This window comes from Cupressus sempervirens, chromosome 1 (genome assembly GCF_028749045.1).
Source record: "Cupressus sempervirens isolate cs-2001-9-10 chromosome 1, ASM2874904v1, whole genome shotgun sequence".
Classification (NCBI taxonomy): domain Eukaryota; kingdom Viridiplantae; phylum Streptophyta; class Pinopsida; order Cupressales; family Cupressaceae; genus Cupressus; species Cupressus sempervirens.
In genome coordinates, this window is record NC_143118.1 from 179807135 (window position 1) to 179826386 (window position 19252).

General features: G+C 38.4%; 1 protein-coding gene across 3 annotated transcripts in view; it reads right to left on the bottom strand.

Moving 5' to 3' along the window:
- LOC149576729 (Methylthiotransferase) overlaps positions 1-18985 on the bottom strand; it is a 55566-nt gene extending 36581 nt beyond the window's left edge. The window contains exon 1 of one of the 3 annotated variants that reach the window (XM_089819359.1): positions 18595-18985. In XM_089819359.1, the coding sequence (XP_089675485.1) occupies positions 18595-18884 (290 nt within the window). In that variant the 5' untranslated portion in view covers positions 18885-18985. The remainder of the gene's footprint in view (positions 1-18594) is intronic. The other 2 variants (XM_089819375.1, XM_089819367.1) reach the window with 2 other exon arrangements.
- Positions 18986-19252: the final 267 nt, after the last annotated feature.

Consider the following 19252-nt stretch of genomic DNA (forward strand, 5'->3'; position numbering starts at 1 on the left):
TTGGCAATCCCTCTCAACATTATGTCCTAAACTTAACAGGGAACCATTGTGGACTCCAACCTCAGGTTAATCGAGTGATATACTTGCTAGTCAGCAAGGAAGCTGGGATATTAATCAAATGATATTTTTTTTTAGAACCTTAGTATGGACGAGCATACTCTGTGATTAAGCACAATGAAGTAATTTCAGAAAAATAGTGCCCAGTCATTTACTCATATGGCTACGATGACAACATTTTCTAGGTTGGCATTGTGGGGAATAGATGATGAGTTGAAACAGTTATCTATCTTTCTATAGGGCAAGAAAGAGTATCATCGAAAATTATGGAAAGACAGAAGTTCCTCCCTCATTCTGAGCAAGAAGTGCATTCACAGGGTTAAGAAAATAATTTTTGGCAGTTTATGCGGTTGCAAATCTCAGTACACTCCATACTCTTGCACAATGTTTTCCTAGAATATCTTATTAATTCCTGTGTAGTGCCTTCCCTTGATTTCAACTGTCTTGTGTGAATATCAATCATCTTGAGTGAGGGGGATGCTATGGAAGTCTGTGTTTAGCTAGACACTTTGAAAAGATAGCAAAGAGAGTCTCCTTTATTGCAGATGTCTCAACTTCAAACTCCCAGCATTTCATTGTCGACATACTTGAAGCTCAGGCATGTTTTTCTCTTGTCGAGATGTTAACTATCCTTTTTTTCATTCTTAAGGTTGTGGTGTATTCTTCAAGGTTGCAGAATGTAGCAGTCAGTCATGTGTTGCAGAACTCTTTATAAACTTTTATTTTCCAAGTGTATAGCTGTGAGCCTGTAACTATCAAAGGTTATATTCCCAGTTGCCTTCTTGGTTGAAAGCTAGAAATTATTTAGTGGTATGGCTTCTTGCTGTGTACAGCCTGATTAGTTTATATGGCTTACTCATCCGGGCATTTTAACATATGTTACAGGAGGTGGAAAGCCCATGTGCACCACAGAAACATTATCCTCTCTTGTCAAACAGTTGTAATATCAGAAAGGTACAGCTGGGTATACTACTGTGGTTATGCTGGTGGGAAATCAGCCATACCTTACTGATGTTATAACTGTATAAAAATGTTAACTTGGACCAGAATTTCAACAATGACTTATAAAAGTTGATGATCCATCTTCAGTATTATTCATCCCAGCACCTTAGCTGTTAAAAATCATTTAAAAGTATGATTCACAAGGTTTTAGAAATCTGCTCAATATCATCAGTCAGACCAGATTTCTATGTCCTTTGAATTGTAGTAAAACAGAGAAAAGGGTCTAATCCAAATGATGACAAGTAGTAACTTCATCTGTCATTCGCAATCTGACTTGCACTTCCACAAAAATTTTATCTGTTGCGATCAGGTTGACCTCAATCACAGCAGTTATGAATCAGTTTAAGTCAATCTCATCCATGCTGAAGTTAGCATTCAATTTGAAGGAACAATGATAACAGTTAACATGGGCATATAACACACTAGTAAATCAGGAGTTTCAACAGTAGGACTCAGATGTGGGACTATACCCTTTAAGAGCTGGTAACCATAGGCAGGAATCCTATACAATGATAACCATAAACGAAAACGAGTAATTATGAAACAAGATGCAAGTGGGATAGGGCAGGAGGCTGATTTCACAGAAGTGAAATCCTTGGCCATGGTGCACTAATCTAGTGCTGGTCAGTCCTAAGAATTCCAGATACACCTATAGTCAGGTGTCATAACAGGACAGCAGGAGCTGAGGGTATGACCTAGACTATCCTCATCCCTTGCAGAGGATTGGGCCCACATCAGAAGGAAGTGTGAAAGGGAGTATCAGAATTCAATCCATGGTTGGGTGGATAAACACCCCAATGATACATTCCCCCTGTTTGAAGTTAAAGTCAAGACACTCAAGGCAGCCTTCTTTCCTCTGCTCTTTATTGCTTGGTCAGTTCTTGTTCCTTTTGTCATTTTGTCTCAATATAAATGTTTGTATAGTTTTGAAAATCTTAAAGGCAAATACACTTACTTTTCAGCATTAGAATCTTGCAAAATTGACTTTTGCTATGTAATTGTTTTAAATTGTTATAATTCAAAAAAATGCAAGCACATTTATGTCATATAGAATAGTTTTCTTTTCTGAAACTAGTATTCTAAAACTTATTCAAAAATTCAAAAAAACAAAAAACTTAGTCGCTGTTCTCTTGTCAAATTTAAGCTTATTAGATAATCAGACCTGTGGCCCAAAGAATCATCATTAACATTTTATTTTCTTTCTAACCCCAAAAAGGCCCCATATAAAGCCTCCAAACACATTTCATTCACATTTGCTCTCTCCGTCTTGCAAGTTTGAAGTGAGCTATATAATGCATACACACACACACGAACTCATAGTCATACAAACCATAATGAAAAGAAATCACAAACTCGCATACCAGGTTCTCGTATCTGAACCTGTTCCCCAACCCAAACTGGTAACTAAGTTCCAGTTATTTGCAAAATTTATAAATGAAAATAAGAGGTAAATTTGGAATCTCTACACCCATGCCAATTTCCAATCAGTCTTCAGCCAATTTTTAATAGCCTCTCAATAAAATTGAATGTTGAGAAGTGGTGACTATTGCATTTTATTTAGTTCAACCCTGATCCTTATCCATACATATTTTCTTGCATTTACATGCATCCCACTTATTCACCATCTATTACACCCATATTCCAATGTGCATGAGGTAAACTCTTTATTTTTATTTTCTTTCTATACCCCTATGCATTTGATTATGCCTTCAAATTTGCAAAATATTGAGTTTTTCCCTCCCTTTACTGTGCTTCTATAAATTTTTGATAATCCAAAATCTCCTGATTAGATCCCAAGTTTATGAAAAGAATGAGAATATATATATATATATATATATATATATATATCTTTTGCTTTCCCAATTTATTTCTGCCAATGATTTTTTCTGGTATGCTACCCCCTAGTGTATAATGTTGGCTACTTTCAACATAAAGAGTCAGCCATTTTCATAGTTAGCAATAATGCATTGTCTAAATTGGAAGACTGACAGTTCTGAACGTTAGAGTCTGCACCATGAAACGGAGTTATTACTCCCAGGATCATTCAGCCAAGCCCTCTTAACCTTTTTCCTAATGATAGGATCAGATCCCAGAAATAGAGTGATTCCTCCCAGGATTATTCAGCCAAGCTCTCTAAACCTGATCCTATCCCTTAAGGATACTGTCCAATCTAGGAAATACCATGAAGCCTTACAGGTTTGTTCAGTCAAGCTCTCTTAACCCAATTCATTATCTGAAGGACACCATTGAATCTCATATCAGCATGTCACCATTGATTTGCTTTCCATTGTAGACTCCCATTTTGTAATGTCCCCTTTTTAGCATTCATAGCATGATGTTGTCGTTAGCCTATTTCCCCACGGTCCCGTAGGCTAACCAGGATATTAAAGGGGCTTAGAGGCCATTTGGCCTAATTAGTTTCAGTTGCAGCTCTTTCTGAGGGGTTTTGAGGCAACTTTGGGCATACTTACTATTTATAGTAAGTCATCTTGGGCATGGGTGGACATCCAGTGGCAGCGGTATGTCGATGGTAATTGTTTAAAATCGGCAAGAAGACTTGTTTATCATTGATAAGATTTGTTTTACATTGATAAAGCTATTTTATAAAGTTAAATTTAAATATTTAACTTTATTAATGCATAGACTATAGTTTGTGGAAAATATTTAAATTTAAAAAGTCCCCTTTATTTTATAACACATTGGAGACATAAGTTACATAAAGGGAGTTATGTTTTATCCCACATTGAGAAAACAAAAGATGAAGCTCTTGTGAGAACACTATAAAAGAAATGGAAGAGCTTCTTTTAAGCATGGTTGGAAATATCAAAGAAATTGGAAAATTTTCTGGAGGTTATGTCTCAATAGTTTGAAGGACGAAATCCCTTCAAGCTGAAAATCTTGATGCCATTGAAAGATATGGTCTTGAGATTCAACAGGGTAGCAATCCGAAAAAGCAGAAACGAAAAAGCAGTCCGAAAAAGCGGAACCGAAAAAGCAGGCGAGAAAAGCGGAATTGAAAAAGCAAACGGAAAAAGCGGAACTGAAAAAGCAGGCGGAAAAAGCGGAATCGAAAAAGCAAGCGGAAAAAGCGGAATCAAAAAAGCAGGCCGAAAAAGCAGTTCGAAAAAAGTAAAGCAGAAGGGGCAGCATTGAAGGAAAATTATTACAGCCATCTACAACCAGGTTCCCTTGTTAGTATTGTTTTTTTTAGGGTATTATAAGTTTCAGCTGTAAGTGTGCATTATACCAGCATTGTCATTTTGGTAATCCATGTAAATGCCAAAGTCTTGGCCATATTTCATGAGCATTGTATTAGAAATTTGATTGCAATCAAAAAGATAATAGTTGCTGGTGTCATTTAAGCAATTCAATCTCATTATTTATCAGCTAGATAGTTTGCATACCAACTGTTTGCAAAAATGCCAGTTGGCTGTAGGTGTTCTTTTCTCATGCTTAGATCATAATATATGCACTGAATATTGTCAAAATTAGGAGCGCACTCATGTTAGGTCATTGTGTAGTTCATTGTAATCTTCTATCACTAGATTCTCATTGATGCAAATTGGAAAAAAGTCATTTAAAGCAAGCTGAAATACTATATCAGTCATATGTCTCTTGCATGTGAATTGTTTGACAAAATTCTTTGAGCCTTCAATCAGCATCTTTGAGAGCAGATTTGAGGAGGGTTATTACAGTGGTATCAGAGCTTGCTTGCAAAGTGTTTGACGAAATGTCAAACAACTGAAGTATAAAAATTTTTGGTGTTTGAAGAAGTTATAACCTATTGGGGTCATTATAGTGGTATCAGAGCTATAAGTCCTGCCATCCTGTAGAGGTCTTATAGGGAATTTGGAATAGCCAGATAGAGAGAAAAATGTTTGACAAAATGAATGTCGGTCCAGATCAGGGAAAGGAAAGATTCTTACAATTATTAGACACCTTAGCACAGGGACAGTGATCAGCAGAGCAAAGAGCACAGGAACAGAGTCAGAGATTTGAGCTTATGATGCAGATGATGGCTTGTCAAATGGGGTTGAATGCTAATGTGGGTGGAGGAAATAATCAGAATGGTAACAATCAGAATGGGAATAATCAGGATGGGACACATAATGGAGGTGAACAAGTTAAGAACAATTTTGGTCATGCACCCCAACAAGCTAGGACTGTGAGTTCGAGGCCCATGATTCCCACATTTCCTCCTAGAGCTCCAGAGCAGCCTATACCAAAGCCCCAGATCACTAATATACAGAACCAGCTGAGGAGAGATTGGGAAGCCGGAGGTCCAGATTTTACCGCTGCAATTACCTTTAGAGAGTATATAGATGTGCGGATGAAGCATATGCCACGTGGACATGACAGGAACCAGAGCTATGAGCTACGGAAGAAAGTAGGGAAACTTCAGTTACCATATTATGATGGCTCGGGGAAATCTACAGCAAGAGCTTGGGTTCAAAAGCTTGACACATACTTACAATTGAACCTTATGCCTGAGGAAGAAGCTATTAAGTATGCAGCAATTCACCTGGATGGGTTAGCACACAAGTGGTGGCATCATGGTATGGTCACTATGGGTCATACACACATTACCTCATATGTGGAGTTTACAGAGAGACTGATTGAACGCTTTGATAGGCCTAAGGATCATACTTTCCCTATGACAGACGGAAACTTGTATGAGGAGTCTAACAGACATGCAGATTCGATACAGGGAGACTTCAGCACATCTTCAAGTAATGGTTTATCTGCATCATCTTCACAGGCAGAAGAGGTTTCAGATGTTGTGCAAGTTGAGCCAGTTGCATCAGAAGGTGATATCATAGGCACACTAGATTGCATGATTGACACAGATAGTGATTCCAATATAGTTGGGCTGGATGAAGTTACAGCAATTGAGGATACTGTCATGTTTGAGGATAGTACAGTTGATCAGAAAGTGAGCATTCAGGACTTTGCAGAAAATGAGTATCAAGCACAGTTGGATGCTTCTTCACATGAGATAGAGGCTAGTAGCTCTTCACTTGGTTTGGCAAGCCAGCTGAAGACAAGGGACAAGGATATTGTCACGGCTTTATCTCATCATGACAGGATACATGGATTGATTGAGAATCACATTTGGATGATTCAATTGCAGGAGAGACAGAAAGGAGTCACAACAGTTTCTTCTTGTGACGACTTACAACAGATCAAGGAAGATGCAGTGAAGAAGGAGGAGAAGGAGGTTGACCGGCTTTTTCATGCGCTAGAGGATACTCGAAATTCCTTGGTGTGTACTCAGTTGGCTCTCCAGGATTCTGAGAGACACGTGGACCAGCTTTGTCTTGAGGTGAGTTCAGTTCGAAAGTTAGCGCGTATAGCAGGGACTCAGTTTTCTTTTACAATCGGGTCACATGATGATGATATGAGTATGTCTAGCATTCACACTCCGGATTCAAAGATTGTAGATAGGTGCGTGAAGTCGGTATTGTTCACATTACTCAGGTGAGAAGTTTACTTGAATTGCCAGCTGGTTTCCGTTCATGGATTAGATGTTGGGATCCTTATCTTAGTACTTGGGATCGTTTTGACCAGAGATATCTATCATTCCTTGGTAGTAGTATCTATTGCACCATCATGGACTTGATTAGTAGTTTGCCAGGTGTATTTCTCATCCATGCCAGCAACTTGTTTGATGCTGGAATTAGTTTTTACACACCTGTGTTGGGCATTGTTCATATATCCAGTCGACCATTCTTGTTGGAATGGGTTGATGATCTCTCAGATATGACAGAGTTTACAAAAGAGTCCCAGGCTCCGAGTATTACAGATGATAGCTATTCCGAGGTTACTCCTTTGGACAGTGTACCAGGGATAGAGTATAGGAGTTCGACTAGTCGACACAATCATGTGTCTAGTCAGCTGAGAGTTGGCAAGCGAGACATTTCTATCGCTTGCGAGCATTTCGATGCTGCTCGTCAGTTGTTAGTAGTTTATGGATGGGGTTCTCCTACTAGTGATGAGCAGGGAGGCAATTATCTTTCCTTGACAGATATCCACTCTTTATGGGAGGCTATCCGGATTCTGAGACAAAATTATATGCAGTTGGTAGCTGACAGAGATTATCTTATGGAGTGGGGGAGTATAGCATACGGTGCATTATTGGCCAAGGAAGATGAGGTGAGTGAGCTTACTCAGCAGCTCGAGGTGACTTCTGAGATTCTTGAGAGTACACAGTTGGCTTTCGAGGAGTCACAGTTTCATTTGGCTAAGGTGACCATGGAGTTAGAGCGACTTCAGTCTTTACCAGATTCTGTACAATCACAGACTGTGGTGTCTGGTGATCCGCGGATGTCCATGGTCGAGGTTGATAGAGGTAGTGGAGATGAGGATATATCTGTCCACGACACTACTATTGGTATATTTGGTCCATTTCCACTGGAGGCAGGTTCAACTGAGTTGGGCGCTACAACTGAGCATTGTGATATGTTTGACTTGGAGGGCACAAAGACTAGTGATGTTGTTGTTGATTCTGCACTCTTGGCTATATCATCCTCTGACTTAGCTGATGATCAATCACAGTTGGTCATATCACATCTACAGGATGAGTCTTTGACTGAGATTGGTTCTTTTTACCAGCATTATACTAAAGGATATGTTCATCGGTTTGCTTTTGATCCATGTGTTGAGGAGTTGATGGCAGACAGGTTTGGACTGGGCTCTCATTTTTGCTATCTACCGTGTAATGACTATTCACCATCAGCAGTGCATGGGTGTTATGGTTATGAGACAGTGGTCGATAATCTGCAGAGTTGTGTTAACTGCAGCAGATGTACAGTGTGTGGATTCTCTGTATTTGGTGCAGTTTCATGTGGGAGTGGTCACTATTGTAGCAGAGTTGGAGTGTGCATTCCACATAACACGGTGGGTTGTGTGGATGGTGTTTATTATGTTGACAGTTTGGGTGATCTACTCTACTTGGGGTCTAATATTTTGAGAGTTTGTGCCTCGTGGGTTCCTGACTGTGGCAGTAGTGGATTTGGAGTTCAGTTGCACCGTGATTCACGATTCATTTATGGATTCCTCTTGGTTAATTTTCACATGTTGTTGCAGGAGGCTATGTTGACTGACAGCAATATAGTTCATGACTACATTTGGGATCTAGGTGGATTGATTGGGTTGTTGTTCGGCCATTGCTTGGGGACAAGCAATTTTGGGAAGGGCGGACTGTAATGTCCCCTTTTTAGCATTCATAGCATGATGTTGTCGTTAGCCTATTTCCCCACGGTCCCGTAGGCTAACCAGGACATTAAAGGGGCTAAGAGGCCATTTGGCCTAGATAGTTTCAGTTGCAGGTCTTTCTGAGGGGTTTTGAGGCAACTTTGGGCATACTTACTATTTATAGTAAGTCATCTTGGACATGGGTGGACATCCAGTGGCAACGGTATGTCGATGGTAATTGTTTAAAATCGGCAAGAAGACTTGTTTATCATTGATAAGATTTGTTTTACATTGATAAAGCTATTTTATAAAGTTAAATTTAAATATTTAACTTTATTAATGCATAGACTATAGTTTGTGGGAAATATTTAAATTAAAAGAGTCCCCTTTATTTTATAACACATTGGAGACATAAGTTACATAAAGGGAGTTATGTTTTATCCCACATTGAGAAAACGAAGGATGCAGCTCTTGTGAGAACACTATAAAAGAAATGGAAGAGCTTCTTTTAAGCATGGTTGGAAATATCAAAGAAATTGGAGAATTTTCTGGAGGTTATGTCTCAATAGTTTGAAGGACGAAATTCTTTCAAGCTGAAAATGTTGATGCCATTGAAAGATATGGTCTTGAGATTCAACAGGGTAGCAATCCGAAAAAGCAGAAACGAAAAAGCAGAACGAAAAAGCGGAACCGAAAAAGCAGGCGGGAAAAGCGGAATCGAAAAAGCAAGCGGAAAAAGCGGAACTGAAAAAGCAGGCGGAAAAAACGGAATCGAAAAAGCAAGCGGAAAAAGCGGAATCGAAAAAGCAGGCCGAAAAAGCAGTTCGAAAAAAGTAAAGCAGAAGGGGCAGCATTGAAGGAAAATTATTACAGCCATCTACAACCAGGTTCCCTTGTTAGTATTGTTTTTTTTAGGGTATTATAAGTTTCAGCTGTACGTGTGCATTATACCAGCATTGTCATTTTGGTAATCCATGTAAATGCCAAAGTCTTGGCCATATTTCATGAGCATTGTATTAGAAATTTGATTGCAATCAAAAAGATAATAGTTGCTGGTGTCATTTAAGCAATTCAATCTCATTATTTATCAGCTAGATAGTTTGCATACCAACTGTTTGCAAAAATGCCAGTTGGTTGTAGGTGTTCTTTTCTCATGCTTAGATCATAATATATGCACTGAATATTGTCAAAATTAGGTGTTTGAAGAAGTTATAACCTGTTGGGGTCATTACACATTTATGCTCTTCTTTGGCCTCCCTCTCTTGGCTGCGCCTAAATAGGGGTTTTTTATTTGTATAATAATTTTTAACTATCAAGCTTGTTAAGGGGCTTTGCTGGGTGAATCAAGCATCTGAGTGAGGGATGGTGTAAGATCAATTTTGATGGGGCGTTTAAACAGAATCTTGGGCCTTCGGGAGTAGGATTCATAGCTCGCAATTGGAAAGGTAATATATTGACATTGGGAGCAAAGATATTAGATGAGGGGACAAATATTGTGGCAGAAGCAAGAGCAGCCTTGTTAGCGGTTAAATTTGGAAGATCCTTGCAACGATCCAAAATACACTTGGAGGGAGACTCTTTGGTAATTATACAGGCAATAATCGATGGCAAAGCTGAAGCATGGTATTTGCAAAAATTTATTACAGCCATAATAAATGAGTTGGCCACCTTTGAAGAATTTAAAATTACTCATGTTAGAAAGGAAGGTAATAGGGAAGCACGCAGCCTTTCAAAATGATCTCTAACGTTTCAAGAGTGTGATTTATTCTGGACAGATGATTTTAACAACCTCCCTTTGAAGGACGGCATTTGTAACAACATGTCAAGCAAGACTCGTAAATACTTCTACTAAAGGAATTCACAAAATGGTACAGAGTCTTTAAAGAGATTAAATGTGGCATTCTTGATGAAAATCATGATGTTGCGTAGTGTTTTAGAGTGGATTGCAAAAGAGCTGCAGGGCTTTTCTGGTCTCAACTCTGTCTAGGTGTAAGACTAGTTTGCTGATAATGGAGGCCACTTTAATGCAACTGTCAACTAAGCAGCTGGTGACATTGTTCAAACCAGTTTCAGTGAAGAGATTAAAGCATCTTTTTGTTGAAGTTGATGAAAGATCAATCCCACAACTCCCAAAAAACTGCATGAAAACACCTATCACAAAAATAGAGAAGCAAAAGCTAGAGGTTGGAATTGTCAGATCCATAGATGAGACATTCTTGATGAGCAAAAAGAGAGATTGCTATTATCAAAAGTGAATTTATAAATTACAATGAGATCAATCCTTATAAAAGAAGATCAAAACCCTAACAGAGTAAAACCTAAGTTGCAAGATGATAATTAATAAAAGAATTAATTATTATATGCCTAAAGTTTAGCTTAAGTAAACTAGAGATAATAAGTGACTTAATAATCAATTCAATTTGATTTAATTAATAAAAAAATACTTTATTACTCTAACACCCCCCCTAAGATAAACTTAAAGAATAGCTAAGAACCTAGAAACTACTGTTGAAAGGAAATTTGGGTCCTAGCAACAAGGCCTAATGAGGTACCCAAGCACAACCAAATCTTTGAAAAAAGAAGAAATAGAGAAAACCACATGGGAAAAACCCTATTCTAAAAAGAGATGGAAATAATGCTAAAAAGAACTAGTGAAGGATTGAAAAAGCCTCCAAACTAAGGAATGTCCCAAAAGATAGGAACTAAAAATGATCATGACGAACACAATTGAAGCATGAAGCTGCAAACACTGCCAAACTATTGTTATAAAGAACCTCCACTATATAGAACATGACCAAGTAGAGAAGACTAAGTTGGAAGAGCTAATCAATCAAAGATGGAAGGTATCTTCATTGCCTCCCAAAACAGGATCAAATACTGAATACATAACTCAATCCATCGAACCAAGAAAGTAATAGCTAAGAACCTAGAAACTACTGTTGAAAGGAAATTTGGGTCCTAGAAACAAGGCCTAATGAAGTACCCAAGCACAACCAAATCTTTGAAAAAACAAGAAATAGAGAAAACCACATGGGAAAAACCCTACTCTAAAAAGAGATGGAAATAATGCTGAAAAGAACTAGTGAAGGATTGAAAAAGCCTCCAAACTAAGGAATGTCCCAAAAGATAGGAACTAAAAATTATCATGACGAACACAATTGAAGCATGAAGCTGCAAACACTGCCAAACTATTGTTATAAAGAACCTCCACTATATCGAACATGACCAAGTAGAGAAAACTAAGTTTGAAGAGCTAATCAATCGAAGAGGGAAGGTATCTTCATTGCCTCCCAAAACAGGAATGAAAGAATGTCTATATGGTAAATGATCCATCTCACCAAAATGCATAAGCATCCAACTATTGCAATCGCCTAGTACATTGGATCAAATACTGAATACATAGCTCACTCCATCGAACCAAGAAAGTAATAGAACCAACATAACACCCCTCTAATGCTGAGAGGTAAGGCATGAACATTGAAACTGAATGCAATATCTCCTACAGAAAGAAGAACCAGCAATATCGAGAGTGCAAAAGAAGCACAAACACCTATAATGGTACGGATCATCCAAACATCATGAGGCTAATGTCGTGGAAGGAACACTCACTTGACAAAAGAAGATGGCGAATATGGCCAACATGAAACCCCGCAAGGCACTTTATAATGTAGTGCGAGTACGACAAAACACAAAGATGTGCAAGATCCTAAAATGCAATAGAGTAGCACTTTATCTCAGTGCGTTTGCAAAAATACTACACCAGGATGTCAACAAAGATCAAAAGAGACATAACACTAATACAAGAGACAATACAACCCATGAAAAATCATCTGAAGAAATATAATTGATACCTGGACTTGAAACAACCAAGATATCCACCAGAATGCAAAAAAGCAAAAAACTGAATAGGAAGTGCCTCGAGTAGAATCTGGAAAATAGAATATCTCAAGATATGTCTCTCGGAGTGCAAAATAGAACTCTTGACTTTGACAAGAAAAATAGCCATCAAAAGAGCACCAAAACTGAAAATAACCTCCACCACTAGAATGGGCTCGGAACCAGCTTTCGGACAATATCTCGTTTGCAAAAACGAAGTTTGAATGATCAAGTTACGACTAAAGAACCACAGGTAGGTCAAAAAAAGCACTAGAAGGGCAAAAAAATAACTATCTCGGGATCCATGCCAAAATACCTCAGGAAGTGTGCCAACCAACACTAGAAATTACCTCAGGAAGTGTGCCAATTTTGTATCAAAACTATCTCGATTTTCATGTAGAAAATTTCAAGTTCTATGCTGAAAATCTTCATTTTTGAGCCAAAAATCTTAAATGAAAAATCTTGATTTACACATCAAAATTTAGAAAATCGCTGCCTCGAGAAACATGCCAGAACAATCTCGATTTTTGAACAAGAAAATCTCAATTTATGTGCCAAAAATCAAAAACTGTCACCTCAGAAAATGTGCCCAATCTAGAAGCAATATTATTTTGCCTCAAATTCCAACTATGTCCAAGAAGGCCAAATTCTATATGAAAATAGGGGTTTTTGGGTGCTCTGAGTTCAACGGTGATGTCTGTTTGGGCTCAAAGTGACCCGATAATCAGTGACCCCCAGATTCAATATAAAAATCCTCTAAAAATAAAACTCTTTGAAAAAAAGGCACAAATTTGAAAGTCAAGCCAAACTTCTCCTAAACAAAATAGGGGCATAAAGATTTGGAGCTCTAATACCATGTTGAAGTTGATGAAAGATCAACCCCACAGCTCGCAAAAATCACCTACATGCAAACACCTATCACAGAAATATAGAAGCAAAAGCTATGGAGGCTGGAATTATCAAATCTATAGATGAGACATTCTTGATGAGCAAAAAGAGAGATTGCTATTATCAAAAGTGAATTAATAAATTACAAAGAGATCAATCCTTATAAAAGGAGATCAAAACCCTAACAAAGTAAAACCTAGGTTGCAAGATAATAATTAATAAAAGAATTAATTATTATATGCCTATAGTTTAGCTTAAGTAAACTAGAGATAATAAGTGACCTAATAATTAAATCAATCTGATTTAATTAATAAGAAAATACTTTATTACTCTAACACTTTTTGCTTTCCAAGACATGAATTTCATCCAACACATTCAGGAAATTCTGAGTGAGGTTCTCAAAGGTGTGAAGCATCACTACAGACATGGACATGATCTCTTTGGTGTTAGCTTAGGGATTAAAATTCGTAGAGGATGTGGGTACTGTCAGAAATGTTATGGAGGCCGCGGTTGACAAGGAAAAGCTATATGAGTTGGACTTGGTTCTCAAATGACTGGAGGATTTGAAGGAGCCAATTCCTTTCTTACAGTGGCCAGTTCATGTTGACACTGAACAAAGAAGGAACGACACACACTCGGGCTGGGATGGCCTGAAAAAATTTCTCGTAATGAAGGAAGCTGAGGCAAAAATGGTTGTGATTCCAGCAGGGCAAGCTCACCATGTTCCAAAGAAGTGCTCAAGTGGAAGGAGGGGGATGGCTTCGTCCAAATATAAGCAAAGAGGAGAATAGGTTCTGGGTCTGTATCTTGTTTTGATTAAGACTCTGTATTGTTTCCATTAAGTTTTGTTTCTTTTGGAAAGTACCTTTGGCCCCAATGTGTGTGTGCTGGGCTCTTTTCACTGTCAGGAAGACTGGGTGCTTTTGGGTAGAATCTGGTTTTGTTTCCTCCATGGCTCTTAACCCAGTAGAAATTTTGGGAAATGAAACTCTTCATGTTGGTATGGTTTTGTCCACAACTGTGCATATCCGTTTATGTGGACAAATTATGATAATTTTAATGTCCTTGCAGCATAATCTTTTGTAATTCTGATATAAAAATACAGGTGGGGATGGTATTGATTAATAGTGGATGTGGATTGGCGGGCTTTTTGGTTTTTGGGAAGTCCAGCCTGTTTTTTGCAAGGTTTTTGGGGTTCATTAATGTCTGGTGTGTGGGATTTGTCTCACATAATTCGATATAACTATGTAGTACCTATTTCAATAATTAATAAAATACAACATTATTGGCCCATTCAGGGGAGGGATGATCCTTCCTTGGTGAAGATTAATTTGAAATGGAATCCCCCGGAGTGGGAATGGATTAAAGTTAATTTTGACAGAGCTTCAAAAGAAAACCCCAGCAGAATTGGTGCTGGTTTCATAGTCAGAGACTTGGTGGGAATACCTTGGCAATAGGGGCACAAATGCAGGCTGCCCTTTGGCAATTCAGTGAGCAAAAGAGTTAAATATTAGAAGGCTCCATTTGGAGGGAGACTCGCTGACAATGGTGATTTCTATTACTAGTAGGGTGTCACGGGTATGGTATTTGAATAGGCATGTTAAGGTTATAATAAAACTGTTAGAAGGATTTGAAGAATACAGAATTAGTCATGTTAGCAAAAATATGAATAGGGAATCAGATATGTTATCAAATACGACATTCAATTTGGCAGAGTTTGGGAAAGAGGAATTTATGGAAGACTACAGAGAATAAGAAGGAACACTTTCAGATTGGGAGATATGAATTTGAATTTAGTCTGTTTAAAGTTGGTAATTGAATTGGTCGTATTCGAGTGGTGGCATTGTCGGTGGGTTGGGATGTGTATATTATTGCCATTTATATGTATGGGCTGATATGATGTTTAATCAAGGGAGTTGGAAAAATGATGAGGTGGCTGACTGTTGGTGTGTGTGGGAGTACCGAAGTATTAATGACTGGAGGTGTTGAGAAGAGACAGATCTAGCACCTACCGCAGGATTCTCAAATACTTCACCATATTTATTTTGGGGTAGTTTTTTGGCAATTTCTCTCAGCAGTGTAGGTGGGTTTTACTGGAGACAAACTTTTCATTGAAGACTGCATTGGCAGAGACCTTTCTGTGGTGAGATTTCCAGGCAGAGATTAAAGGGTCTGCCACACTTTAAGGACAAAAAATGATGGAAATTTTGGAGGAGCTGTTCAGAAAAGAATTTATGGAGTCCAACCCTCGGTACAAGGTGAATGTTGATATTACCTCAATGGATAAGTAGGAGATAATTTCCCCAGCAAGTCAAATTGTGATATTGCTATCAGGATTTAACTGTGTGATTTTTGAATCAAACTCATTGACCCATGTTTCATGAGTAGTGATTCAACATAAATCCATCTGTCATGAGAATAAATGGAACATTTAGCACTCATTGGAGCTCCATATCAGGATTTAACTATGAGGTTTTTGAGTCAAACTCATCGACCCATGTTTCATGAGTAGTGATTCAACATAAATCCATCTCTCATGAGAATGAATGGAACATTTAGCACTCATTGGAGCTCCATATCAGAATTTAACTGTGTGATTTTTGAGTAAAACTCATTGACCCATGTTTCATGACTAGTGATTCAACATGAATCCATCTCTCATGAGAATATATGGAACATTTAGCACTCAATGAATCCATCTCTCATGAGAATAAATGGAACATTTAACATTTTGCTAAATGTTCCATTTATTATCATGAGAGATGGATTCATGTTGAATCACTACTCATGAAACATGGGTCAATGACTTTGACTCAAAAATCTCACAGTTAAATCCTAATAGCAATATCACAATTTGACTTGTTGTGGACATTATCTCCTACTTATCAATTGATGAGCTTAAGGGACTTTCTAATGAATGGTTCATAAGGCACAACACTTGGTGAAGGTTTTGCAAATGGGGTTGCAAGCTTTGGGTTTAACCATGGAGGAAACTTCGTAGTTAAGTGCACTTAGGCTAGAGTAATACTGGGGTGGGTGACCTCCCGAGAAGTCTCGGTGCTTCACCTCTGTGAGTATCACCTAGATCCAATGAGTGCTAAGTGTTCCATTTATTCTCATGAGAGATGGATTCATGTTGAATCACTACTCATGAAACATGGGTCAATGAGTTTGACTCAAAAATCACACAGTTAAATCCTGATAGCAATTGCAATTTGACTTGCTGTGGAAATTTTCTCCTACTTATCAATTGATGAGCTTAAGGGGGTTTCTAATGAATGGTTCATAAGGCACAACTTGGTGAAGGTTTTGCAAATGAGGTTGCAAGCTTTGGGTTTAACCATGGAGGAAACTTCATAGTAAAGCGCACTCAGGCTGGAGTAGTACTAGGATGGATGACCTCTCAGGAAGTCCCAATGCTTCACCCCTATGAGCATCACCTAGATCCAATGAGTGCTAAGTGTTCCATTTATTCTCATGAGAGATGGATTCATGTTGAATCACTACTCATGAAACATGGGTCAATGACTTTGACTCAAAAATCACACAGTCAAATCCTAATAGCAATATCACAATTTGACTTGTTGTGGAAATTATCTCCTACTTATCAATTGATGAGCTTAAGGGGCTTTCTAATGAATGGTTCATAAGGCACAACACTTGGTGAAGGTTTTGCAAATGGGGTTGCAAGCTTTGGGTTTAACCATGGAGGAAACTTCATAGTGAAGCGTGCTCAAGCTGGAGTAGGTACTGGAATGGGTGACTTGCTAGGAAGTCCTAGTGCTTCACCCCTGTGAGCATCACCTAGATCCAATGAGTGCTAAGTGTTCCATTTATTCTCATGAGACATGGATTCATGTTGAATCACTACTCATGAAACATAGGTTAATGACTTTCACTCAAAAATCACACAATTAAATCCTGATAGCAATATCACAATTTGACTTGCTATGGAAATTATCTCCTACTTATCAATTGATGAGTTTAAGGGGCTTTCTAATGAAGGGTTCATAAGGCACAACACTTGGTAAAGGTTTTGCAAATGGGGTTGCAACCTTTGGGTTTAACCATGGAGGAACCTTCGTAGTTAAGCGCACTCAGGCTGGAGTAGTAAAGGGATGGGTGACCTCCCGGGAAGTCCTAGTGCTTCACCCCTGTGAGCATCACCTAGATCCAATGAGTGCTAAGTGTTCCATTTATTCTCATGAGAGATGGATTCATATTGAATCACTACTCATAAAACATGGGTCAATGAGTTTGACTCAAAAATCACACAGTTAAATCCTGATAGCAATATCACAATTACCTCAATGCTTATGGCATGGTCAATGGTGCTGGAATTTAGGGAGGAGACGATGAGAATCATAAGAGTGCTGGTGAAGCCTGAGGAGATGGGTGGTATGGTGCACATTATTGCCTATGCGGTGCCTACGAGGGGTTTTCTGGTGCTTGGTGGACAGTGTGACTAATGACTTTAAACCTTTCATTATATGGAACATGACCACACACAAGGTGCAGAAAATCTCAAGAGTGGAGAGGATTTGGCCTTTGTTGAAGGATTATGTACAGAGAAAGGAAAATGAGGAGATTCAGAGGGCCCAAGATAGAGCAATGGGGAAAAGGACAGCTCGGAAGGCAGTGGGGTATTGCGGAAAAGAAAGCCGGCATCAGGTAAGGCAGGATGCATCGTGGTCCCTGGGGTCTTGTCTCTGGAAAAGGAGATTAGGAAATCGAAGAAACAAAGGGTTGTGGCAGGAAGGTGGGAGACCTGTTGTAAAGTGTGGGTGACGGTATCCATATGAGGACCAGTGTTTGTGTCTGTTGCTGATGCTATTTTCTTCCATGGATTTTTGTTTATTGTTGTTTAGGTTTAGAAATTTCTGCATATATCTTGCCGTCAACGGCATTGTTTTGGCTCACTGCTTCCGAGGAAGAGGGATCGCATGTATATGTTTCTATACTCTCTGAACTTGTTTGGTGGACAGTTAGGGTAGATAGGATGTTAGTTTTCAGTTTATTGAACATGCCAAATAGACAGTTGCAGTAGATTTTTAAATACTAGTCAGTTTATTTTGGACAGATAGATTGTAGATAGCTGATGGATTTACTGGATGGATGATAAAAACTGGGGATATATATTTTCTGAAATAATGAAAACAAAAATTATAACCGATCAAACAAAAATACAATATTATTATCATCTGGCTTCTCTATATCGGCACGCCTACTGTTTACCATATTGAAGGCAATTTCTGTCTTTTGCAAAACACATGTACAAGCGTTCTGAATAATTCAAGGCGAAATTGGTAATCTATGCCAATTATGAGATAAATGTTTGCCGGCTATATAAGAAACATGAAACTACACCGATGCCCTCCACTTACTAGCCGAAAAAAGCAAAATCTTGGAGTTTTCAACTAAACCCTAGTCCTAACAAACAGTGCCAAAACACAAGGTTTAATTTCTGCAACAACAACCCAAGGATTCAATCAATGAATAGTGGAAAATCTGGCGAAGGACAGAACATTTGTTTTTCTTTATAGAATTAGAGAGGGAAAAAGCCCAATTCGTACTTACTCGATTTCTGAGGAAAGCTGAGTTGATTTCTGTGCTTGAGCTTGAGCTTGAGCTTTTAAAACAAAATAACGCAAATCCGGGCCGGCTTTCTTCTTCTTCGATTTTTGCAACTGTGAGTCGCATAAATACTTCAAAAATAGGCGTTTTGAATTGACTGTGTATCTTATGACATGTGCAGATGTAACAGTTACAGGTGACTTCCAGCCAACTATAGAACTTCGCCAATTTTGTTGTCCGTGTTGATGGTAAAGGAAGACCGGTTTGATGCAGGTGCAATTTAGTAGAGACATTTTGGGCAGATGGAAGTTGAAAGGAAAGGTATGAGTTGTGAGTATTATTCTCTTCACCTCCACAAATATTTCAGCTTCGACTCCTAGTTTCTTTTCACTTATCCCTCAATTTTCCTTTTATTAGTACCTGCAGGTAAGGCGGGGTCCATGAGGGGGCCTATAAGTCTGTTTTAAGGATAGGTTTCATTTAGAACTAATGAAAATCTTTTTCTTCAAAATAGAATCTCATTTTTTGGGCCTTTTATTTTGAGGGGTGAAAATAGGGTGGAACTTGTCAAAAAAAAAACAAACTAATACACTTCATTCTTACTAAAACTTAAAAAATTGAAAAAATAAAATTCAGAAATACTTTTCTTAAACTTAGGAGT